The 25472-nt window shown below is 31.2% G+C and overlaps 1 protein-coding gene across 2 annotated transcripts in view; it reads right to left on the reverse strand.

Annotated features, from left to right (window-relative positions):
* Positions 1–724: 724 nt before the first annotated feature.
* LOC118183564 (dual specificity protein phosphatase 14-like) overlaps positions 725–25472 on the reverse strand; it is a 32130-nt gene continuing 7382 nt past the window's right edge. Inside the window, exons 2-5 of one of the 2 annotated variants that reach the window (XM_085827129.1) lie at positions 18298–18444; positions 14732–14917; positions 12512–12650; positions 725–1123 (exon numbers count right to left, since the gene is read on the reverse strand). In XM_085827129.1, the coding sequence (XP_085683255.1) occupies positions 864–1123; positions 12512–12650; positions 14732–14893 (561 nt within the window). In that variant the 5' untranslated portion in view covers positions 14894–14917; positions 18298–18444 and the 3' untranslated portion in view covers positions 725–863. The remainder of the gene's footprint in view (positions 1124–12511; positions 12651–14731; positions 14918–18297; positions 18445–25472) is intronic. The other variant, XM_085827128.1, reaches the window with a different exon arrangement.

Consider the following 25472-nt stretch of genomic DNA (forward strand, 5'->3'; position numbering starts at 1 on the left):
ATAGGTTGATTACGTATAAGTTTTGTGTATGTCATTAATCTATCAATTTTACTATTCAAATCTGTATACATATATATCAGTGACTAAAATCTACAACTTGGAAAGTTTTTAATTCTTACAGAGAATAAAAAAGATCTGGCTCATCATTTCTTTAAGCATCATAAAACTTTAAAATGAGTGTAAAAGAAATTTATTTTTACTTTAGCACACGCCAGACTTAATTTAACTTAAATTAATATTTGTTTTGCATGCACAATTTTTACAATATTGATAAACGAAAATAAAGGCTTGCAGTCTCAATAAAATGTCCCATGAATGGCGATAAATGACTTTTTGTAGCACCCAATCTTCTTTGTAAAGAAAGAGGGGACAGAAAATGTTGTGCAGTTTGTGGATTAGATATGAAAAGGACGGGGATTTTCGATCAAATTTCGCACAGTTCGTACCCTACCTGAAAAACACAAGTTAAATTTTGTTGATTGGCCAACTAGAAAGTGAAATACACAACTGTCTTTTTCTTGATTGGCCAACTAGAAAGAGAGATATACAACTGTCTTTTTCTTGACTCACCATATAACCTTTTCTGAAACTTACAATATTCTACTTTTACCACTACTAAAGACTTGCTGTCATACAGATAGAAAATGTGATCAGATATCAAGGTCAAGCATGGATAAAAAAAAATATTAAACACAAGTTAAAAGAAAATAAAATGCTTCAGAACTTTAAAAGATATCTTTTTTATTCAATTAGTTTAACGCACGAAAAAGTATCAAATACATAATATAGATAATTTATTCACAGGGTAAAATGCTATATACATTGTTTAATAACAAATATATTCTCATCTTGTATTAAAATATTCACTTTTTTAATAAGTTCTTGCAACTTTTCAGCCACACAATGCCTTTACATACTTCATAAAAAACATCTGGGACAACACAATCTGGGGAATCAGCATTAGGTACACGGATCATCTGTACTGAAGTCTGAGAGTAGAGTCTACGTTCATAATCAATGAGTTGCCTGAAGAACCCATTGTTGGGACGGACCATTTGCCTTCTAGATCTAAGGTATCTAAACGCATTTCGCAGAGTCATGTTCCCAAATTTCATGAGATATGCTGGAAAAAAAGTGATTTTTTTAACAAATTGAAAAATTGTGCCTTGAATAATTAAACAGCAAACTCTCTAAAATAATGAAGAAATCATTTGGCTATCTAAAATCAAAGATTACATCAAACTAAATTTAACTAATATGTGATGCCTTAAAACTTTGGAAAAAAAATCACAACAATAATCTGAAAGGATTTACGTTTTGACACTGCAGCTAAGGGTTTGTTAAGTTTCATTGAGCTTGCACTTTACCTTATCTACTCTTAGACTTACTCCTGCTGATACAACTCTTTTTGTTTTTATAACCATGTTATTAACTCTTTTGCATCGATAGAGGACCAAATCTCTTTTTCTCAAATATCTAAAATGCTCATATATACGAATTCCTCTTGGAATGCTTTTCCTTCTCCCATGACAAATTGAATACTACAGCGCTAACAATAACCTTCTTAAATAAAGGGACAACTTCTTTCTTGGATGATTTCACCCTGTTTAGTTCTCCCTTGGGATAGGGTTGCAACTTCAGGCATCAATAGGTAAACATTAACAGGAAACAAAGGAAAAAGAATGTGCATTAAAATAACAGAACTACTTTTAGTCACTTCAAAAGAATGATTGACATGTCATTTAACAACTCCTGAAAGCAATGAGCAATGCAGTAACATGATGGGAGAAAGAGCACTATGTAGGAAATTATTCAGGCATTCGGGCAACCTGCTGTTGTCTGAATGCACGGCCGTTTGGGGCGACTTCGATGTGAAAGAGTTAATAATCACTTTCTTTGCAATTCCATCCATAAAATTCAGCAAAATCACAAAATCTTAAAAAAAAGCATATTTTTAGAATTCTTAATACAGTGTTGTTACCGCACATTTCTTAGCCCAGAAAAGCTATTATTCTTGAGCTTTTGTGTCAAATCACTTTTGTTGGCCATTTCACTTTTCAAATAACTAGCTGCTTGCCTGGCCAGTGGCTCAAAACAGTTATGATAAAAAAGAAAATGCTTTTAATAAATCCAGCTACCATTCATTTTATGAGTCCAGCTAATAATTAATAAATGAAATTACTTTACTTTGTCAATCAAAGACAGGCAGATTAAATTTAAAAGAAAAATTAAATAATTTATACTTTGTCAAATGACAACAAACCTGCATATGTTAGTTAATAGTTAATATCCAGTATCTTTTAGAACTCCCAATAAAGTGTTAATGTTGCCATACATTTTTTTTAACATTTGCCATATTATTTCTTTAAAAATAACATATGTTGTTAAAATTTTGTTGCTACAACCTTTCATTTGTGTTGCTATACATTTTTCCTTAATATCCACTGCATTATTTCCTTAAAGATAATACACAGAGTGGTATATTTGTGATGAACAAACTATATAAAATATAAATAATACATTTGGAGGTAACATCCTTTTATTTATATATATTTCACATTTACTATATTTTTTCTTCTAAAATAATATCTGTCGATAAAAGGGCAACATTTGAAAAGTTATTCGGACTCTAACAGCAACCCTGATGCTATGAAATGAAGAAGTTATAGCACAGTTTGTAGTAACATAATTATCTAAATGGGAGTTGTTTTAATCCAAAAAGAGAGTACAAAAACACACAAACACGAAGTTCACATGAATTCATTCAGCAAATAAGGCTGAAATAAGATCTGACTGCTTGGTCTGCTGATTTGATTCCAGTGAATTTGGGGCTGAAGAGGGGAGGTAGCAGAAGCCATGAATGTACACTGCGGGGGAAGAAGTTTGATATCTCCTGTTCTACTGGGCCGATTAATGATTCAAAGGAACGACTTAGGATATGTATTAGATTTACAGATAGCATTGTTCTACTATAGATATTTTGACAAAGAATTGGACTTTTTTTGAAATGACATGCCAATTTTTTTTTTTTTTATATCTCGATTCTACGACTCAAATTATGCCAAACTGCAAAGTTTCATAAAAATCACACACGTAGTTTTTAAAAAATTTGCTCATCAATGTTAATTGAATTTGGCATATATTTGTTAATATCTCTTCCTTTTTTTTAAAATCAAACTTATTTGATTCTTCCTTTCACATTCCGAAATTTAGGTTCATTCCAAATCAGTTTGCCCATTTTTAATGATTTAGTTTTAAAATTTATATTTTTCGAAAAACATTTTGAATTATAACCCATACAATTTTTAACATCATCTTAAAGCAGATCTTCTAGGCACACCTGCAAAAAATTAAGGGTTTTTTATTCAAAATTTTTCTATGATATACATGAATTTACATATTGGCACGTTTTGAAATTTGGCATGCTTGTTCAAATAAATAAAACATCAAATGTGGTTTAGGCACTTTGTTAAAATTATTTCAAAGTATGGAAGATGACCTTTTTCCCCGCTCATTTACAATGAAAAAAAGGAAAGGAAAATAGGTTACATTAAGAAATTTGCCTAGTGAATTATTCTTGGCGCAACCTTAAAAAAATGCGGCAAGATAAAATTTTGAATATCTCCGTGAATTTCACACCAATTTAAAAAAAAATTAATATTTAACCATAATTTGAGTCATGGAATCGAAATATGGAAAAAAATTTCATATCGTTTCAGAAAAAGTCTGACTTTGTGTGTCAAAATACCTATATTAGAACAATGCCAATATATAAATCTAATATATATCCTAAGTCGTTCTTTCGTGACATGAAAAACGTAATTTGAATTTCATCAATCGTCCTAGTAGAATGGGAGATATCTAACTGTCCCCCCCTTTTTTTTTGGTTCAGTGTACAATCAAGGCCTTCCACATTATTGAAACTTAAAAATGTCGTCATTGAGTGAGGAGTACATTTGTCCCATCTTGACATATCATAAGTATCTAACTTATTTGACTTGTGTCATACATTGCAATTATTTTTGAAAGTAAATTGACTTGTGTCAATTTTAGCTACAGGTATTCAGATGCCATACTGAATACCTGTAGCTAAAATACAGTCTGAACACACTGTATTCCCCCTTCTCTTCTGAAGTGATGCACTAAATACTGGAAAGCTTATTATTAAAGCTTTCACGTCACACATCATATACATATATATATATTGTTAATAAAAACCCCATCTCTTACATAATGTTGTTTCTGTGAACTATTTTTCCTCATTTGTTCTTTTTTTTTTATGTTTTTTAAACTCGTAACAAACTTTTGGTGTATACTCTATTTTCATTATATAAAAAAATATATTTAACAAAATATGGCAGCTTTATTTTAGTATTTTTTCAAACATAATTAGTATACTCTGTAATTAATATATATGCTGCTATTTAAAAAGCTCTCTCACTCTCTCTATATATGTTAGAAGTTGTGATTTTAGAAGGTAATTTCTGAATAATAGTACATTCTTACAACCTCTTTGATGTCCTACTATCAAACAGGATGTCAAAACTAGACTGAATATTTCCTTCCACTTAATGATTACAAAATGAACAGCAAGAAATTCTATTCCTATGAATGATTACATGTAACACAGCCAGCTGCCGCTAGTTAATAAGAAGCTCTATTACACTATCTATACTAAGATTTTTTAACTTGTGGCAGATTCTTTCCCCTCAACAGAGGAAATTTTTTGACTTTGGAGGTAAGGAATTTTATAAACTATAAGGTATTTCTCCAGCCTTCTTCGCATGCCTTCCTGGAGTAGTGGTCTGCAAGCTGGGCACATATTCTAGAGGTCCATGGTTCAATTCCCAGAGAAGGCGTTGCTAATTTTTCATCTTTCCTGCTTTCAAAAATAATCCTAATGACTCTACAGTGGTGCCCAAACTAAAAGGGTGCTGGATGATGATTCTCCACACCAAGGATTTGGCGATTGGGTCCCCTAAAATCCCCAGTTGTCCTTTAAAAGGCGAAGTATATAAGGTTGGTTGGTTAGCCTTGGGTATGAAATGACTTTTCAAACCAATCATTCAGCAATGTTTGTATCATCCATGCTCTTTCATTTGAATGATAGATGATTGAGAAAATCTCTCCTCTTTTAAACTGAGGTCATGTATTTTTTCCAGTTATGAAAAGTTTACATTTGTACACATTTCTGCAGCATTTGAACATATCTCAGTTTGGAATTTTTGACTCCAGTTGAGGCTTTTCTCTAGAGGTTGTATTTTATGGTACATGTAGATACTGCTGCAAAATTTGAAACTCTTTTCGAAATAATTGAAAATTCAAACTTTAATTTTCATACGACTGGGATAATTATAACAGTCTTAAAAAATAACTAGATCAAATTAGAAAGTTAAGGAATAGCACAATCTGCTATATTAATTGCACTTAGATTCCTTGGAATCAGTAGTGTATTGTTTCAGCATAACTTAATTCTTAGCTAGTGTCCACTATACACTACTGGTGATGTATTATGAGACTACAGAATCATCACTATTGGCAACTAAAGACATGTTGTTGTTCTAAATTTTGTCTTGCTTCTACTGTATGCTGAAGAAGTTATGCCTTAATTACCTTATTTTAGTTATTTATTATACTTATGTTCATTTCATGCATATGCTTAAAGCTTACCTAAGTCTTAGGCAAATAAACTCCCATATATAGTTAAGGCTTATCTGAATAACAAATCAGTTACTTTCAATCCGAACATTACTAATTTTAACTTATAAATATCACTTACAAAATCGATTTTTTGCATATGGAAATAAAAAACTCTGCTAAATTTCTCCTTATTAAGACACTCAACACTTCACAGTTGCCTAAAGTCTGTAATTATCAGCAACAAAAAAAGGGTAACATGCCAATGAGTTTGATATTCAGTTACTAATATAGTATATATATGTGAAAAATAGCCATGCAACTGTAACTATATAACTTCACGTGCCATCTAGATCGGCATGAAAACTAGCTGTGAACAATGATGAATGGAGATGCACGATGTAACAATTATTAATTCTCTTATCTTTTTTTACTTCATGTAAATAAATCATATTTTACTAATAACTCAGTGAGTATTAGTAATGTTAATTAGTGATGCTTTTCTTTCATGAATTTTGGTGGCAGAAGCATTAAAATTCCTTTTGATTTCATAGATTGTGCTTAACTCTTATTATCAATGGATCTCGACTGGACTTTTATCACCATCGGATTTGGACTAGCAACATTCAACCATTTTTGAAAAGATTACGGTTGAGCATCTTACCTTTATAACTTTCACTTTGAAACCGTAAATCTTTACAATACAAAAAGCATGGCTTCTGAAGAAAATTAAAACGAAAATGCACAGTTGAAGAAGCAATACTACTAAATTAATTTCAAGAATTTATGTTGTCTTAACAGATGGAAATGGTACATGTGATACCTTAGAGGAACATCTAGAAGTTTTAGCTGAAAACATTAACAACTTAAAATCCTTACATAATCAAATGAACATTTAATTAATGTTAACCTAACTGAGGAAGAAGTAAGCACTAGTATTGATTAAAAAAAGTATTAGGTATAGTAACAAATTTAAGCATTTAATTGAAACTAAGATATCTTTGGGTTAGCTGTGCTCTTAAGATGCGCTTTGCATTGCATTGTATTTAACATTCTAGTTGTTTAAAGTGTAATAATGACTGCACTCTGTGATACTGTAAGGAGCTATATAAGTATTTCTGCAGAAAGATCAAGAATTGGGAAGTGTTCCTTTTGATAAAATATATTTTATCAAGCTATCATCAGTACTGTGTGCATTCAATCTATTATGAATCAATACTTGACTGCAGGAGCATTAAATGTAGTAGCTGATTTTCAGTTAAATGATAAAAATTATGACAACTGAGTAAATTACTTAAAGAGTGTTTTGGTCATAAATATATTATCATTGATTCTTTTATGAGTAAAATTTTAAACTTGCAAAGTGTTAAAAATTCTTCGAATATCTCAGCTTTGAGAAAGTTATATCATGAGTTTCTTATCGCTATATGAAATTCAGATTCAGTGCAAAAGAATTCAAAATCCTACGGCTTAGTTTTGATTTCAATTGTCCTAAATTTATTACCATAAAATGTTGCTTTAGATTTTAAGTGAAACAAAAATTCAAAATATGATGCTACAATTTCTGATCTTTCTTCTTTAAAATGTGAGACTGAGTATCAGGAATCAGCCTTTTTCATGATAGAAAATTTTCTCAACAATTTCTAATAACTACCGGATATCCAAATGTTATAATTGTAATGGATTTGATCATTTATTTAAATTTTGTCCCAACCAATATACAAGGCAGAACCATCTTATCTTGTGGAAATTTTGGGCATAAATCCTTTAGTTGTATTACAAAAATCTCAGAAGCAAAATAATGAAAAAAAAAAAAAAAAACTCCGACATCTGAAAAAATGAACACTGTCACATAATCAAATTTAATGCCCAAAACTTATTCCATAAAGTAATCAAAATTAATGATGTATCACTCACAGCTCCAGTTGATACTGAAAGTGAAGCTATAATTATCTGTATGGATATTTATAAACAAACAGGAAATCCTTCCTTAAGAGTATTTCATAATATGTTGACTGCCTTTGGTAATGACAAAATTGAACTAATAGGTTATTTTACAAGTGACATTTTAATAGGTGTGGAATTATTAATGATTAACATTTATGTTGCAATATAATGCCATTTAACACAATTATTGGCATGGATGTTCTTAAATAAGGTAAAGTTAATATAAACAAAGATTGTGTTCATATTTTTAAACATATTAAATGAACTGATCTGGAAGATGTGTACATCAATAATATTTCCCTTAATCAAACATCTGAAACAGAAAAAGGTCCTACTGCTACAACAAGTTATGGTTATTATTATCAAAGATCTTTTCCCCGATTACAAACCTCACAAAATCAAAACTGCAAACATTCAGATGACTATTCAAGGGAAAGATAAAAAATATATGCTATGCTAGCCAAGTCACAGTAGTAAATAAGAAAGATTCATAGACTATCGCAAATTAAATAATAAGATAGTTAAAGATTGGTATCCTTTACTATTAATAGAAGATTTACTGGATAAACTATAATTTGCTTGTATGTTCATAACAATCGATTTAAAAAAATGCTTTCTTACATGCTAATGTCAATATAAACAGCCAACATTACACTTCGCTTGTCACACACAATCGACAATATCAGTTTTTACATGTACCTTTCAGTCTCTGTACCTCGTCTTCTGTATTTCAAAGATTTGTGAATTCTGCTTTCAAGGAATTCACAAGGTCATGTTTTACTCTACTTAGATGATATCATAATTCCCACTAAATGAAGATGAAAGTATTAAGTGTTTGCGGTCTGTTTTCTCAGTTGCTTCTGATTATGAACTCGAAATTAATTAAAAAAAATCTAAATTTTTAAGTTGCAGAATTGAATTTCTTGGTCATGTCGTCGAAAATGGTAAACTGTTCCCATAACCTCATAAAACAGTTGCTGTTATTAATTATCCTGAACTTGAAAGTCACAAAGACTTGAAAAGTTTTCTTGGTCTTGCCAGATATTTTCATAAAATTATTCTAAATTTTTCCAGAAATGTTTAACAATTAACTGACCTCATTAAGAAAGGTAATGATTTCTACTCTGGTGACAGTAAAAGAAAAGCTTTTGATCTTTTGAAACAACGTTTATGGGAGAAACATGTACTCATTTATAATCAGTGCAGCAATAATGAAATGCACACTGATGCCAACTCTTTGGTTAATAGTTGTATTCTCACGCAAAGAACCATGACTGATAATTGACTACATATTGTTTATTACATAAGCAAAAAGACATCTGATGCCAAAAAAAAAATTTACTAGTTAGGAACTTGAAGTATTAGTTCTAATTCAAGTTTTGAAAAAAATTAGACTGTTTCTTTTGGGCAAACAATTTAAAATTCTTACTGACTACATTGTCTTCAAAATGACAATGAATATGCAAGAATTATATACAGTCAAAAGTCTCTAATTCGGACTCGTCGGGACTAGGGCGATTCCGGATTATAGATCATCAGTTTAAATCTGGTAAGATCGCATGCAGAAATTATAAAATAAAAAATATAAAACTGTAATTTATGAAATAAAGAGCAATTATGATCTAAAGGGTATCAAAACTTGGAAAAAAAAAAGCTTAATATTTATTTGTTTACTTTATTAAAACATTTCTTTCAACGTGTGCATGCGTAAAGCATACATTACGCATAGTCGAAATTAGAAAATTGCAACCAGAAAACTATTTGATGTGTATTCATGATATTTATTATGACGAGGAATTTGATTTAAATCATATCAAAGACGGAGTACATCGAGATGAAATACTACATTTAGTAAGGAATTATGAGCCAAATAAAATAAAAACATCTGACCTGAAAATAAGGCTAGTGCTGACAGATCAACTTCCAGTTCATTGCACGCCACGTCGTTCCCCTTTCCCCCCGCGCAGAGCAGCATGAAATTGAGAAACATATTTTGGAATTGTTCGAGAATCAAAGGATATGCCTTTATCCATTTTTTGCAGCAGTTACACTTTTTGTTTAATGGACATCGAAACATGCTTTCGCTTTGCAGATCCAGCATCGGAAATTCTATTTGACATAATCCAAAGTTCAAGCTTACTTTTATAAAATTGCTCTAACAGACTGGTCTGCAAAAAATAATAAGCCGAATCCAATTCGAAGATTAAGGAACAACGCAATCTGCAGCATTAACTGAAATAGATAATTAGATAATTTTAGGTTAGCTTATACCGTCCTTTATACATTAAATGCGCATGCGTAAACATATTATGCGCATGCGCACATGCATATGGTCTTGCGTAAACTCCTATACGCATGCGTGAACACATTATGCATTGACGCATGTGCAGAAAGTTTGTAGCTTTGAGGTCCGGATTATAGATCATTCTGGATTATGGGTGTCCGGATTAACGACTTTTGACTATTCATGAATAACATGTTGGGCATTGATGTTAGACGATTTCAACTACGAAATAGAACAAGAATGGGAACATGAATGACACATAGTGAGTGAATGGACTGAGCAGATTTCTTGTTATAGTCATCACTCAAGACAGCCTCATTTTGAAAATAGAAAATGCTCAAAGTGCAAGATGATCATATTCAAGCTATCAAAGAAGTCTTAAAAGATGACTATTGTGTTAAAGTTGATATGCTTCATAAATCTCTAGATGGTAATGAATTACTTGCTGTTCCTGAATCGTTGCAAATCAGTATAATCAAAGTCTTGCCTTCTTCGTGACCATTTTGCTTCTAAATGAATTGAAGAACTTGTCAAATATGAATTTTATCTACCTAAACTTGAACACAAAATTGATAACTACATTGCAAATTGTTTTTCTTGTATATTAATTAATCATAAATGTGGATTAGAAGAAGGTATTGTTGCATTTTAAAATCCCAAGCAAGATGTACTACTTCACACATATCACATTTTCCATTTAGGACCACCCGACCCAACAAAATCTACTGATAGCATCAAAGCAATATTTAAGCAGGAAAATAAAAAAAATTGTCTTTGGAAATCGTATGTGTATAATTTCCAATAAAGGACATTTACTTCTAAAAATTTTCAAGATTATTGTTCAACCAACAATATCCAGCATATTCAAATTACTTGTGTGAATGTACAAATTGAGAGATTGAATTCTGTCATAATTTCTGTTCTGTCCAAATTATCAATTCAAAATCTGACAAAATGGTATGCATGGATTGCTGAAGTTCAGACAGTGATTAATTCAACCTACCAACGAAGTGTGAATACAACTCCATTCAAACTCCTGTTTGGAATTAAAATGAAATCTACTAACCATGACAAAATTACAGAGTTGTTAAATGCAAAGATTCAGTTAGATTTCATCAGTGATCATGATGATCTTTGACAAGAAGCTAAAAACAGATTTTGAAAGTGCAGGATGAAAATTGTAAAATCTGCAATATAAACCATCCAGTATAATGTAATCACAATCAAGCATATACAAAATGAACTTGGTCTTAATCTAAAACCCGAGTTTCTCGGACTATACAGGATTATGAAAAATCAAGCCAGATGACACTTATAATGCTGAAAAATGTGGTTTCTTAATATGAAGTTATGAAAACAAGCACACCAGCTGAATTTATACTATTATTAATTTTTAATTTTATTTTTCTAGGCACTGTTATTAGAAGATCCTGATTTAATACTATTTTCATTTACCTGTATTACTATAGTATTTTCAATTTTAGTGTATTTTAAATGTTACATTTCACTATTTATTCTTGTCATCCAAGGGCAGATGATAACATACGATGGCTGAATTATGAGGAAAATGGCCATGCAACTGTAACTGTATTCCCAGGCAATATAGATAAGCATGCATGAACAATGATGAATAAAGACCTGTGATGTAACAATTATTATTTTTTCTTATGTAATTCAAATGTAGTTTAATAGCTAGATCAGCACTAGTAACGTTTATAAGTGAAGTTTTATATACACATAATTTATTATTAGAAAAGGTTTTTATATATCATCTTCAAGGAATAGAAATTTAATTAAAGTGATGAATTATATATAACTAATAATTATACAAAAAAGTTTTGTGATACAAAGTACTTTAGAAATCACTGCATGAATCATTTCTGAAGCTGCCATGAGATAACAGTCACGTAATGATGGGGGAAAAAAAAAATTATTCACCAGGTTGGCATCAAGATATAAGTTGCTCAATAGGAGTAAAATCAGCAATGAATGTTTTGGCTTATTATCTATGCCACACAAAATGTGACTATGGGGTCAAATTATCAATCATGTGAATTTAAGCTAAAAAAAAAAAAAAAAAAAGAAGAAGAAGAGCTGATGATATGGATGCTATATCATTCTGGACAATTGACAACCAGATTTTGAACTTCATACCGCATATAAATAAATAAAGTGCAATACCATTGGGTAAAGAAAAGACAAAGCAATTAAAAAAAGGAAAATCATTAAATAATTAAAACATTTTAAAGTACTTGAAATTTTAAATTGAGAACAATTTAGATTTTTAAGTACTTAAAATTTTTAAATGAATTTAGATTTCAAAATTTCATTTTGAAAATTGCTGAATTATATAAAAAATATGGTAATTAAGAAAAGGAATGGTGGAACATTATTTCTACTATAAATAAAACTCCTTATGTGCATAATTTAAACAGCAAAACATGATGGTCTCATGAAAGACGAATATTCAGCAAATTTTTAAACATCAATGAATAATAGAAACCTTAATTAGAGAATGAGCATACAATCCCTGATACTCCTGAAATATATCTGCTAAAATTGTAATTTTTTCATGTAAATTAGTTAAAATTTTCTATTTTTAATTTTGGATGAACAATTTAATTAAAACACAATTGTACATACCTATGCAGAGTGTAGCAGATCGGCTGATTCCTGCCACACAATACACAAGTGTCTTTCCACCAGCAACATGCTCATCATGTATAATATTAGCAACTTCATCAAAGTAGCAGGCTATGTTTTCCCGTTCATTATCTTCAATCTATAAAAGATATTTTCATACATTATGCCAATTATTTAACACTGAATTTTATATTTAGGAGAATCTATTTTTTCTTTTAATGAAACATACAATAATTGCTTTCACTCTTTTTCTCTTCAGATCACATTCAGAAATTTTGGGAATAAAAATTGAAAATAAGTGATAAAAAAGTGCAAATTCTCCCTTTAATTCTCCTTTTAACAAGTGCACATTAAGGACCAAAAGTAATTTTAAAATCATACCCTAAAGACAGAATACATTAAAGAGCTCCTAGCTTCTTCACTGCCAGCTATGATGACTGTATGTGTATACTAGATGTTAATCATTCATCACCTATGCCTCTATTATTATTTCCATATACACATTATGAAAACAGCACCTTATATAATCTTATGATACTGATTTTTCAAAGGAATTTAGTGTATATACATGTTTTGATATTAATGCAACAAAAATTACATACAAGAGGGGTAAGACACTAGGCTTACCAATTTTGCCCAAAATTAAGCCTAATAAAAAAAGTACCTTCAAGTACACATGAATATAAAGAGAGAGTGCAAACTCTTAACTATAAACAATGAAAACAAGAAATTAATCTCAAGTTTTAAGTAACATTTATTTCATTTATAAATAAGGACAATGAAGTTAGTCCATAACAAAGGAGGTGTCAGACTCAAATTTTATTGACATAATGACAGAGAAGAACAGTACATCAGAGAAATCCATGCATGCTATCATTCTCACTATGTACACAGTAATCTGTTTTTGCATAAAAAAATCACAGAATGACATAAATTTGGTATTGTCCATATTTTTTATATTCCCATGCACACAGTGATCTATAAAAAAAAAAAAAAAAAAAAAAAAAAAAAACCCACTATCATAGGACTGCACAAATTCGGCAGCACAGTGATCAGTTTCCACTTAACACCCCAGACTTGCACAAATTCCACATCAGAGCTCAAATTTGGATCCATAAAATTTTTTTCATTTATGAAGTACAACTATATGGAATGCAAATTTTTGCATTTTCTACTGTTAGGCAAAATAGCATATTTCTAAGGAATTGCATTTCTTATTTTATTTTAAGCTTTTTGCCACTTTCAGAAAATTTTCTAACTGAAAATAATTTAAAAATAAAAGAATTAACATCCAACATTAAAAATTTGATTAAAAATGAATAAAAGTATTATCCTGAAACTGAATAAAAGTGTTACCCTACAAAGAATAGCAAAACTTCTAAGTGGATCATAACTGTTGTGAACAATGGGATGACGCAGGAATGCAAGCAGATACTGCCTGAAGTAAAACTAGAGGAAAAAAATATTAGGGAGAATAATTAAATAAAAATTTTTGCATTGCGTTTTAGATTAACCTCGTATTATTAGTGTATTCCGATGACAATTACCTGTTCAAGAAGAAACATAACCAGAATAGTAATTACCAGAGGTATGGAATTATTTGTAATTTTACGAATTTGTTGCTCTGATGATAAGTCAGAACTGGATAGTTTGAAATCTATCAAATTTTTATGTACATAATATCAGAAATTAAATTAGTGATTAATAATGAAATGTGGCACTGCATGATTTCTATTTCAAATTCCATTTGTATTAAAAAATTTGAACTATATTTACTCAAAACAAGTGGCATTTCAGATGGCAAAAGATCGCAAGTCGCTCGCGAGCCGCAGTTTGCCCATGTCTGATCTAAATTTTATTACTGCTTAAATGTAAGCTTAGGCTATTATTATAACTAAAATTAGCTTTTGAACTTATAAATATGTAATAAGTAAACAAATCCAGAAGGTTTTGAGCAACCAATTACAAAATAAGGGGCAAAAAAATTTATAGCATATTGAACAGAAACCTATGAGAATGTATGATTTTAGAAGTATTTCTTGACTCTTTGTATGAAGGACAAAGAAATATCCATTCAAGAATATATGAAATAAGGACAACAATAAAGCAATGTGTAAGAGGTTAGAAAAATTTAGCACACAGACAATGCAAAAACATTTTTGAAAAATCTGAAAAACCAAATGTTACACAAAAATGATATATAAATATTTGATGATTTACCATAATTGGAATGTACTTCACTTTCTGAACACTGTAAGAGGGTGACAGCAAACTACAGTTTATTATACATGTTATGCCCTTCAAACTAAGGGAAGTGTTAGTAACAGACCTTGCACTTCCAATGTAGAGATGGTCATTCACTTCATTTAGCTCACACAACATTTCAAAAAAATCTCTTTTCCTTACCTAATAATAGAAATAAGAGAAAAGAAAGAAAGAAAAAAAAAAAATTATATGTATTTTCTGAAGAGTATAATTTAAAGACATAACAAAACATAAAGACTGGGATATAACTCACATAGCAACACAAGTCTTATTAACTTCATACTACGACTCTGATGTCATAATAATAACATGGGTATATCGAAAAGCAGTCAGACTATTCCTGTTGACAAAAGAGTACATTACTTACCTAAATCTAAATATCATGTTAATAAAAATAGTCACATTGTGGAGCAAATCACATGTCCTAACATTTCTGCTACCACTGGAATGTAACCTTGAAGTGGTTTTACATAACTTTTAACTATTCCTGCTGGACCTTGGCATGAAAACAACAACTTTTTAGCAAGGAACATTATTCTACCTCTGAAGTGTGAGTGCAACTCAAAACATTGTGTACGGCTCATTGATGAAGCATGTTCAATGGTCGTAGCAATTTAGTGCAGTTTTATGCTAGCTTACAGTTTCACCTTTTGATCCATTACGTAAACGTAGATTATTACACATACATATGTAACTGCAAAAACACTATTACATTATGTAATTACAAAAACACTATTATAATTCCAAATGCTAAAGTAGTAATGTTTCTTGGGACAATGCCTTATTGATTGAATGTCACTATGGCTAAAAGCACAACCCACCACTGTTGTTCACTGCCATTCTACATAGCTAATGCAAGAAATTTTGATACTGTAGTATATAGTATAAAGTCTGAAATCAAGGTACCCAATATCCAAATTGATATAAAATTTGGGCCTCCAAATCACTAGCAACCTTTTTTCACATTTTTTTTAGAAATGTTGTGTATGCTTTATGCTTGCACAGATATTTTTTCATAATAAAACATGTGGAGAGTATTGATTCTTAATTTCACTTCAGCCCTAAATAAATTATCTCCATATTGAAGAAACAATTATTTATTATAAGTGCATAAATCTATATTATCAATAATTTGGTTTTGTAGTCAACTTTTAGCTTTGCATACAACTCACACTGAAACATTCTACATCAAAGCATCACTGATTTTACTCTTACTGAATAATTTATATCTCTGACACCAACCTGGTAAATCCTTAATTATTACTTTCTGATTCATCACCACATGAACTAAAAATAAACAGTGACTTAAGAAATGTCTAAACAATTTAATTTTTTTAAGCATTAGTAACTGAACACAAATAGCATGGTAATTTTTTATGTTGACATTACGTTTAGTGATGATTACATTATTCAGCTAACTTAACTCCAAAGTATTGAGTGTGTTGATGAGTAGAAATTTAACAGACATTTCTTTCCATATGCAAAAAATATATTTTGTAAATAATAATCATAGGTCAAAAAGATTACATTTAATGTAGTTTGATTTGAAACTAACTGATTTGTTATGCAGATTAGACCAGGACCGGTGACAAAGGAGGAGGCAAAATTTTTAGAATGTAGAAAAGCACGAACGAAAATTTAAGGATGGCAGAATCTTTAAAATTTAAGGAAGGCAATGGAACACAAAATTTAGGGGCGGCAAAATGTTTAGAATATAGAGATTAGCTTGACAGCAGAATTTGGACATGCAGAGACAGCACTGAATTTCAAAATGTCTAGCAGTACCCCTGGATAAGTCTTAAGTGTATGTGGGAATTTACTTAGTCAGGACTCAGATAAGACATAAGCCACGTATAGAACATAAGTATAGCTAAAATAAATAACTAAACTAATACAATTCAGGTTTTGTCCGCATGTGATAGAAGCAAGATAAAATTTACCAGAACAACATATCTTTAGTTACTAATCTATTGATACATCGGCAATAGTGCATAACGGATGCTAGCTAAGCTTTATGATGATAGCTGTGGATTTGAACATTTTCAAATATCACAAGCAAAATGCAAAATTTACCAATTAATGGAATTCGTGAAGAAATGTGGAGAGGTGGCAATTAATGAAGATGATAACACAGAATGTGATGACATTCCCCTAATCACCAATCAACTATCAGATGGCAAAACCTGTAGTATGGTTTTAAATCCAGAAAATATCACTACTGATAAAGGAGAAAGTGACAGAGAAGAAATTCAGAATGAAAAAAATTTGATTGATATTTTAGTGTGAATTTTAAATGCAGCAATTGCATGACATGAACACAGGAATTTCGTAACTGAACAAGAAATTATGTCTATCTGTTGAATTAAAAGAACCCCCCCCAAAAAAAACGAAATGAAGCAATTTAAACAATTTATATTGAAAGAAATGTTTAATAAAGCAAACAACTAAATAGAGGGTTTTTTTTATTATTATTTTGATTCCGTTAAGGCCATAAATGCTCCATTATTTCATAAATCACTATTTCATGTTTTTTAATTTTCTAATTATGTCATCTTACAAGATTTAAAGTAATAATCTAATAATACTGTAGTCCCGATGAGTCCGGATCTCAGATTTTGTACTGTATTAGATATGAAATCATGACTTCAGACAGAAACATTTTATTGTACAAAATCTTATGCTATTTGTAATGGTACTGAAGATAAATATGTTGCAACTTAGCTCACTTATCTGATAGAACATCAGAAACAAGCCTGAATTTTATTGTGGCGAGAAGCCCAAGATTGCATCTGTTACTAGTGTGGACCTTGGGAGATAGGCACAAGAGTTTCTTTTTCCCAGCAAACTACCTGTCAGGACTTCAGGCTTGTCATATATTTTAAACCCACCTCCATGCTGAAAAAATACTACACACATAGCCAGCAATGTAACCACTACAGCAATCGGGGTGTGTGTGTGTGAGGGGAAGTTATACTTAATTATATTTTTATATATAGTTTTAAGAATCCTCACTTTAATAATAGACATTAAAGGCATGAATATTATGTAAGAAACTTGTGTAGTAAATATTACTGAAAACTTCCAACAGGTATCACGCAGAGGAGGAGGGGCGAATTCTAATTTTTTTTTATATCCTTCACTAAGAATAATGATAGTAATGTAAAAGATATAAAAACTTTCAAATCCTTCAGATAAAACTAATAATGAACTGGGAAAAATGAAAAACATTTACTTAACATTATAAACTTTTGCTTACAGACAGGTTTCAAATCTGCAGGCTTGAGATTCATTTTCCAAACATAATTTGAAAAACCACTTGAGCAACAGTTTAAATTTTTTACATTTTCTTTGAATCTTTTTACATTACGGCAAATGCAATGGGAGATAGATTATTTCAAAAGCTAACATCAAACAGAAATAGAAACATCAACACTAAATTTGCATCAGAAAATTAGATACATGAAAAAGTTACTTTTAAATAAGTAACTTTTTAATACAGGCACTAAATATTGAATACTTACAGGACACAATCAATAAAACTAAACTTCTGGAGTTACACTTATCAGGACTACTACAGTCAAAAGTCGTTAATCCGGACTCGTCGGGACTTCGGCGATTCCGGATTATAGATCATCAGTTTAAATCTCGTAAGATGGCATGCAGAAATTCTAAAATTAAAAATATGAAAACGTAATTTATGAAATAAAGAACAATTATGATCTAAAGGGTATCAAAATTTGCAAAAAGAAAAAGCTTAATATTTATTTGTTTACTTTATTAAACATTTCTTTCAATGCAAGTTGTTTAAGTTTTGCTTCGTTTCATGTGATAATACTTTCTCTTTAATTCTATTAAACAGACATAATTTCTTGTTCAGTTACAAAGTTCCGCTGTTCAAGTCCTATAATTGCTGTGTCTAGAACACCGATTAATTTGTCAATCGAAATTTTTTCGTTTTCAATAACCTCTGTCACTTTCTTCGCTATCGAAAGCGAATTATAATGACGAGGAACTTGTTTTAAATCATATCAAAGACGGAGCATATCGAGATGAAATACTACATTTGGTAAGGAATTATAAGCCAAATAAAATAAAAACATCTGCGCTGAAGATAAGGATAGTGTTGACAGATCAACTTCCAATTCATTACGCGCCCGCTGCGGCGTCAACTTCCAATTCATTACGCGCCCGCTGCGGCGATCCCCCCCGCCGAGCAGCGTGAAATTGATAAACAGATTTCGGATTTCAAAACATACTTTCGCTTTAGATCCTTTACATATTAACAAATATATATCGGAAATTCTATTTCATATAATCGAAAGTTTAAGCTTACTTTTATAAAATTGCTCTTACAGTCTGCAAAAAATAATAAGCCGGATCCAATTCGAAAATTAAGGAACCACGCAATCATCAACATTAACTGAAATAGATAATTAGATAATTTTAGCTTATACGTCCATTATACATAAAACGCGCACGCGAAAACGTATTCTGCACTTGCGCACACTCATATGCGCAGTCGTAAAAGGTCTTACGCGCACGCGTAAACGCCTATGCGCATGTGTCAACGCGGCGCATGCGCAGAAAGTTTTTAGTTTTGAGGTCCGGATTATAGATCATTCCGAATTATGGGTGTCCGAATTAACGACTTTTGACTGTATTTCTTCTCATTGCCTTTGGCTACATAACTAGAGTCTTGAGCAAGAACAGGGAGTTTACTCAAAACTATGTTCTTTAAAGTATAGAAAATACAACACAAGTGGGAAGGGTTTAACTACCTTTTATTCTTCACAGTTTACAGCTGTTCCTGCACTTCAGGATACAAAGACCAGTACTGAAACGTAAAAATAAGAACTACAAACTAACTAAATTAAGTAAGAACTAAACTCAGATGCTTTATAAAGACTAGTAACACAAAGATTGGCCTTCAATCTTTACGTATGTAGTACGCAAATTGCAGGAAAACTACAATATGTTTTCCGTATCAAGAAGACTAAATTCTGGCCTTAAAGGTGGACAGCAACAGACTAAACAGCATGCCCGAGATAAGGTAGCAAGAAGTCTCTTTCTCTCTAACTCCTTCTTGGCTAAAAGCCACAACTTAAATACTTAACAGTTTGCAAGCTCAATTTGCATAACTAAAACTAACGGTGTTTATTCTGGCCAGAAGTGGAAAATAAGAGGGGGCAGTAAAGTTTTAAAATAAAATAAACGTTTTAAAACTTGAAATCTTCACACACTTTTTAAGTATTTTATATTAGAATTCAAGAGTATTTTAATGAGGAAATAAATGAAAAGCGTCATTTTTGAATCTCGCATCTTTCTTTAGCTTCATGGAATTTGAGAACTTGAATGTCTTATCCTCAGTGCTAAGGTAATTTTAAGAGCAACATGGGTAACAGAAAATTCGGTTTATGATCAGGAAACCAGAAACTAACTGTTCTTCTGTTTTAGTAATACAATTTTTTTTTAAAACAGTTACTCTAAAAAATTTTGACTGGTAATTACACAAATAGCAAACACATGTTGTGTCCATAAAGTAACCAAACAATTTCTTTTAAATAAATAAATAAAAAAAAAGATAACTAACCTACAAATAAAATTATCTCCTTTAAAATAATAGCCAGGAGAGCCTATACAATTTTTCAACCATTTCTTCAGATCATCAGAAAACACCATTTACAGTCGCTGGCAAAACAGACATAACATTTAATTTAATATCCAAGATATTTTCAAATCTCCGTCCTTTCATGGACATCTTAAGCTTTGAATAAAGGAAAAAAGAGCAAGCGATAAGTGGAGGAGAATATGGTGAAAGATTTATCATTGCAACTGAATTGCTTAGTAAGATATCATTTAACAGACAATACTGTGTGGAGCCTAGCATTATCATGTAAAAGAAACTCTTGCTCAGGATCAAAAAGTTCTTTCCTAACTCGTGTTACTCTGTTTCTTAATCAAAATAGCACTAAAAATAATGATTAACTGATTGATTTTCAGGGACAAATTCATGGACAACAAGTCCTTCATAATAAAAAATATCCAACCTTGATCTTTGAATTTTGACATCCATGCTTTTTTTTTTTTTTTTTTTTTTTGTATGGGAAAAGATAATCCTTTCCACTGTGCACTGTGTTTTGTTTCAGGGTCATATTGTAGACACCAAATCTCAGTTCCCACTGTAATACACTTTAAGAAATTGTTGTTTTGTCTTGCAGCAATCAGCAAAACTTCACAACAAACTTTTCTGTCAAAATCCGAAGCACAAATGTTCCTCATTTTCAGATTTTCAATTAAAATTAAACTACAGCTTTCTTTGCCTATCCCAGGTATGTCTTAAATATGCTGAATTGTTACACATCTGTCAGCTTTTACCAAAGAACGAACTTTCTCCACATTTTCCTCATTCTTTGAAGTTGAAGGCCACTCTGCATTTGGTTAATCTTTAATGCTTTCAGTCCAGTTTTAATGCAGTTGTAGTATTCATATACTTCTTTCTTGAAACGATGCATCTCTGTATAATCTTCATCTCTAATATTTCAGTAGCAGATTTACTTTATTTGAAACAAAATTCAGTTATAATGTTGTTTCATCTCAAAGCATACTTTTCTGTACAATGGCTTCTCAGAATGAAAATGTGCATATTTTTTTAAATGTAATAATGTAAATGTAAGATATAACAAACAAATCTTACATATGTAAGATATAACAAAATACAATGGCTGCCCTAAGAAATGATCGGCAATCTCAAAATTAACTATTCTAAATTTGGTGTTCTCCATCCTAAATTCATCTGTTCTCCCAAATTTGAGTTTTTTCCATGTTACATAACACTGCTTAAAAAATGGAACTAAAACCCCAAAAGCAACCAATCACAGATTACCTATAGTATCTATCTAGCATAAATAGCCACTAACTGCATAGTCTTTCTCTCTTTCGCCTGTCTGCTGATAGCGTGTTGCTCAGTTTTCGCTAGCTATTCGCCATTATTTAAAATGTAATTGTATATTTAAAATTGTGAGGCGTGTCTAGCACTCCCTAATCTTCTACCGGTGATGAAGCTATGTGGTAAGAAATTCATTATCCAAAAACAAAAGGTGTTTAACTCTCAGGCTGGTCATGCTTCTTCTAAAATTCCATTGGGTTATTCCCCTACCTTGCAATTTGCGATCATCTATGCAGCAGTATTTTCAGCCATGACTAGAACGTGAATTGTTTTTATCTCCCACCAAAAGTAAAATATCATATGTACCGTAATTTCACACGTATAGTCCGCAGACACGATTTTATATAAGAAAAATTTCAAAAATTGTCAGATAGTCCACGGACTATACGTCCGAAATTACGTTTTTTTAATATGGCAATATTAATGTATTTTAGAAACAAAGAACTAAGTATAAATAGAAAAAAAGTACTTACTTACTAATATTCCTTCAGAAATAAAATGCTAAATACAAATAAAAAACAGTGCTTACTAATTAATCATATATTAATTAATTACACATTCTACTACAATCACGAAAACCTTCAAAGTCCGATTCATCGGTATCAGAATTAAACAGTTCTAATATATTTTCGGGAAGAGTGTCCGAAAGTTCATTTTCAGCACCACTATCTTCACTGTCAGTGATTTCCTCGCTTTCACTAACGATCCTGGCTTTTATAAATCCCGATCGTATGGTTGACACTTTAACACTTTTAACAGATGTTGGACTGAGAGATAGAATTCCATGAAAAAAGCCTTATCTTAATTTTCAGCAATGGAAAAAAAAGACTACAGTGGGCAAAGGAACACATTAATTGGACAGATGATCAGTGGCCACAAGTTATATGGAGTGATGAAACTAAGATATCGTTATTCGGTGGTGATGGGCGAAAATATGTAAGACGTAGAATAGGAGAAGAGCTACATCCTGACTGCATTCAAGCAACTGTGAAAAACCCAGTTAGTGTTATGATTTGGTCATGCATGTCAGCAGGTGGTATTGGTCGCCTTCATGTCATCAATGGGGCACTGAATGCCAGAAAATACATTGACACTATTCTAGAACCAAAACTTCTACCTTCCATCAGAGATCTCTTTCCCAACAATGCTTCGTTTATTTTTCAGCAGGATTCTGCTCCTTGCCACACGGCCAAAATGACAAAGAGCATTAAATTGTTGTCATGGCCACGAAACAGTTCCAACCTCAATCCTATCGAAAATTTGTGGCACCGTTTGAAAACTCTTGTCCGAATGAGGCGCCCATCAAATAAAAGGGAACTAATTGAGGCTATAATTGTTTCCTGGCATCATGTAATAACGAAAGAAGAGATTAAAACTCTTGTTAGCTCAATGAAACGTCGATGTGAAGCTGTAATAAAAAATAAATGGTTCCCTACTAAGTACTGATAACTCACTGCAATCATCACTATCTAATGCATATCGATAACTATTATCATTTAACTTTTTTTGTATTGCAAATAATTTAATTTTGTGTTTTGTATTGAATTCAGTAATAAATTCTCTTTAAAATGATATACAGTCAAAAGTCGTTAATTCGGACATCCATAATCCGGCATGATCTATAATCTGGACCTCAAAGCTAAAAACTTTCTGCGCATGTGCTGCGTTGGCACATGCGCACAGGCGTTTTACGCGTGCGCGTAAGACCTTGACTACTGCGCATATGCGTGTGCGCAAGTGCAGAATACGTTTTCGCCTGCGCGTTTAATGTATAACGGATGGTGTAAGCTAAAATTATCTAATTATCTATTTCAGTTAATGTTAATGATTGCATTGTTGTTACTTAATCTTCGAATTGGATCCCGCTTATTATTTTTTGCAGACTGTAAGAGCAATTTTATAAAAGTAAACTTGAACTTTCGATTATGTCAAATACAATTTCCGATGCTGGAACTTCCAAAGGATCTACAAAACGAAAGTATGTTTCGATGTCCAACAAACAAAAAGTGGAATTGCTGCAAAAAATGGATAAAGACATGAAGAAGGTGACAGAGAGGTAAGTGAAAATGAAAAAATTTCGATTGACAAGTTAGTCGGTATTCTCGGCACAGCAATTAACGGGACTTTGTAACTGAACAAGAAATTATGTCTGTTTATAGAATTAAAGAGAAAATATTATCACATAAAACGAAGCAACTTAAACAACTTACATTGAAAGAAATGTTTAATAAAGTAAACAAATAAATATTAAGCTTTTTTTTTTTTTTGTAAATTTAATACCCTTTAGATCATAATTGTCCTTTATTTCATAAATTACGGTTTCATATTTTTAATTTTAGAATTTCTGCATGCCATCTTACGAGATTTAAACTGATGATCTATAATCCGGAAAAATCGATAATCCGGAATAGCCGAAGTCCTGACGAGTCCGGATTAACGACTTTTGACTGTATACAAGTTTGCATTTTGTGAAACGTAACGTTTTCTATAAGCATACAAAGTTCAAAAACATAAAAATTTCCAAAAGTGTCCACAATTTTGGCCACCACTGTATATTAAAAATTACGAAGTAAATCTTAAACACTTATTTCCTCGAAAAAATTCCAGAAAGGATTAAGCATGATTTAATTGGCAATAATAAATGAAGGCGTTATCTTTGTTGTTGCGAAGCTAAGTTTCTCTAGACAGGCAACAAATCCACTAGTCTGCTGTTTCAAATATAAACAATCAATGGCCGCCATAAAAAAAGGCTTAGCGGCACTTAAACAACTTTAAAATTGTTGATAATTCTAAAAATATTGCATACAGATTTACTAAAGGCATAAAAACCTTAACCGGAAGATAAAAATAACATAATTCAATCATTTTTAAAGCAAAAAATGTACAATTTACAAACATATAAGAGTAAAGAAACTGAGATCACTGAGCCGGGTAACAGAGTGGATATATATATATAAATATATTTATATACGTTTGGTGCGGCCGGTTGCAACCAAAATATGAGGTGCACATCTACATGTTATAGCAGTCCTATATACAAAATTTCAACGTTCTGAGGCTACTCGTTTTTGAGTTATGCGAGATACGTACGTACATACGTTCGTACAGACGCCATGAAAAATTCTCTTCAGAATTAATTTTAAAGCAGTTTTATAATTTTTTTGGAAGAAAAGAGCCTTTTATTCTGTCCTTACGTAAAGATATGACACAAAAACATGGTTAAATTGCATTCAATAGCGGTCAAAATGGATATTTTCGTTGAAATATGCTGCCTGACCTTTTTGCGATTACAATACTTCCTTTTTACTTCATACAAGGAAGTAAAAAGGCAAAGTTAAGGGTTAAATTCATCCATTCTAATAAGAATGCAGTAGTAAAGTAAAGCACTGCAGTTTTACATAATTTCTGAGTAAGCTATTTGTACGAATTTAAATAATTCTTGCATTTAAACTTGTATTCCATATTCAGATTTAACGTGAAATTAATGCAGATAAATACCAAGAGAATTAGATTTTTGAAGCGTAGTTTACATGAGATGAGATCACTTGGGTTCAGGTAATATGAACTGAGGAATCAGGATGTTGTACCATGAAAGCATAATAAATTCTTAAATTAATGCCTTTTTACAAATTTATTGTCTTACAAAATTTATTGTTTTACAAATTTATTGTCTTTTTACACAATTTTAAACTATATTAAAATGTTTATGCCTTCAAAATAAAAAGTTCTTAGAACTAACATTTGTTAGCC

Source organism: Stegodyphus dumicola, chromosome 11 (genome assembly GCF_044657685.1).
Source record: "Stegodyphus dumicola isolate Sdum_Otavi_A_Nest chromosome 11, ASM4465768v1".
Taxonomy (NCBI): Eukaryota; Metazoa; Arthropoda; class Arachnida; order Araneae; family Eresidae; genus Stegodyphus; species Stegodyphus dumicola.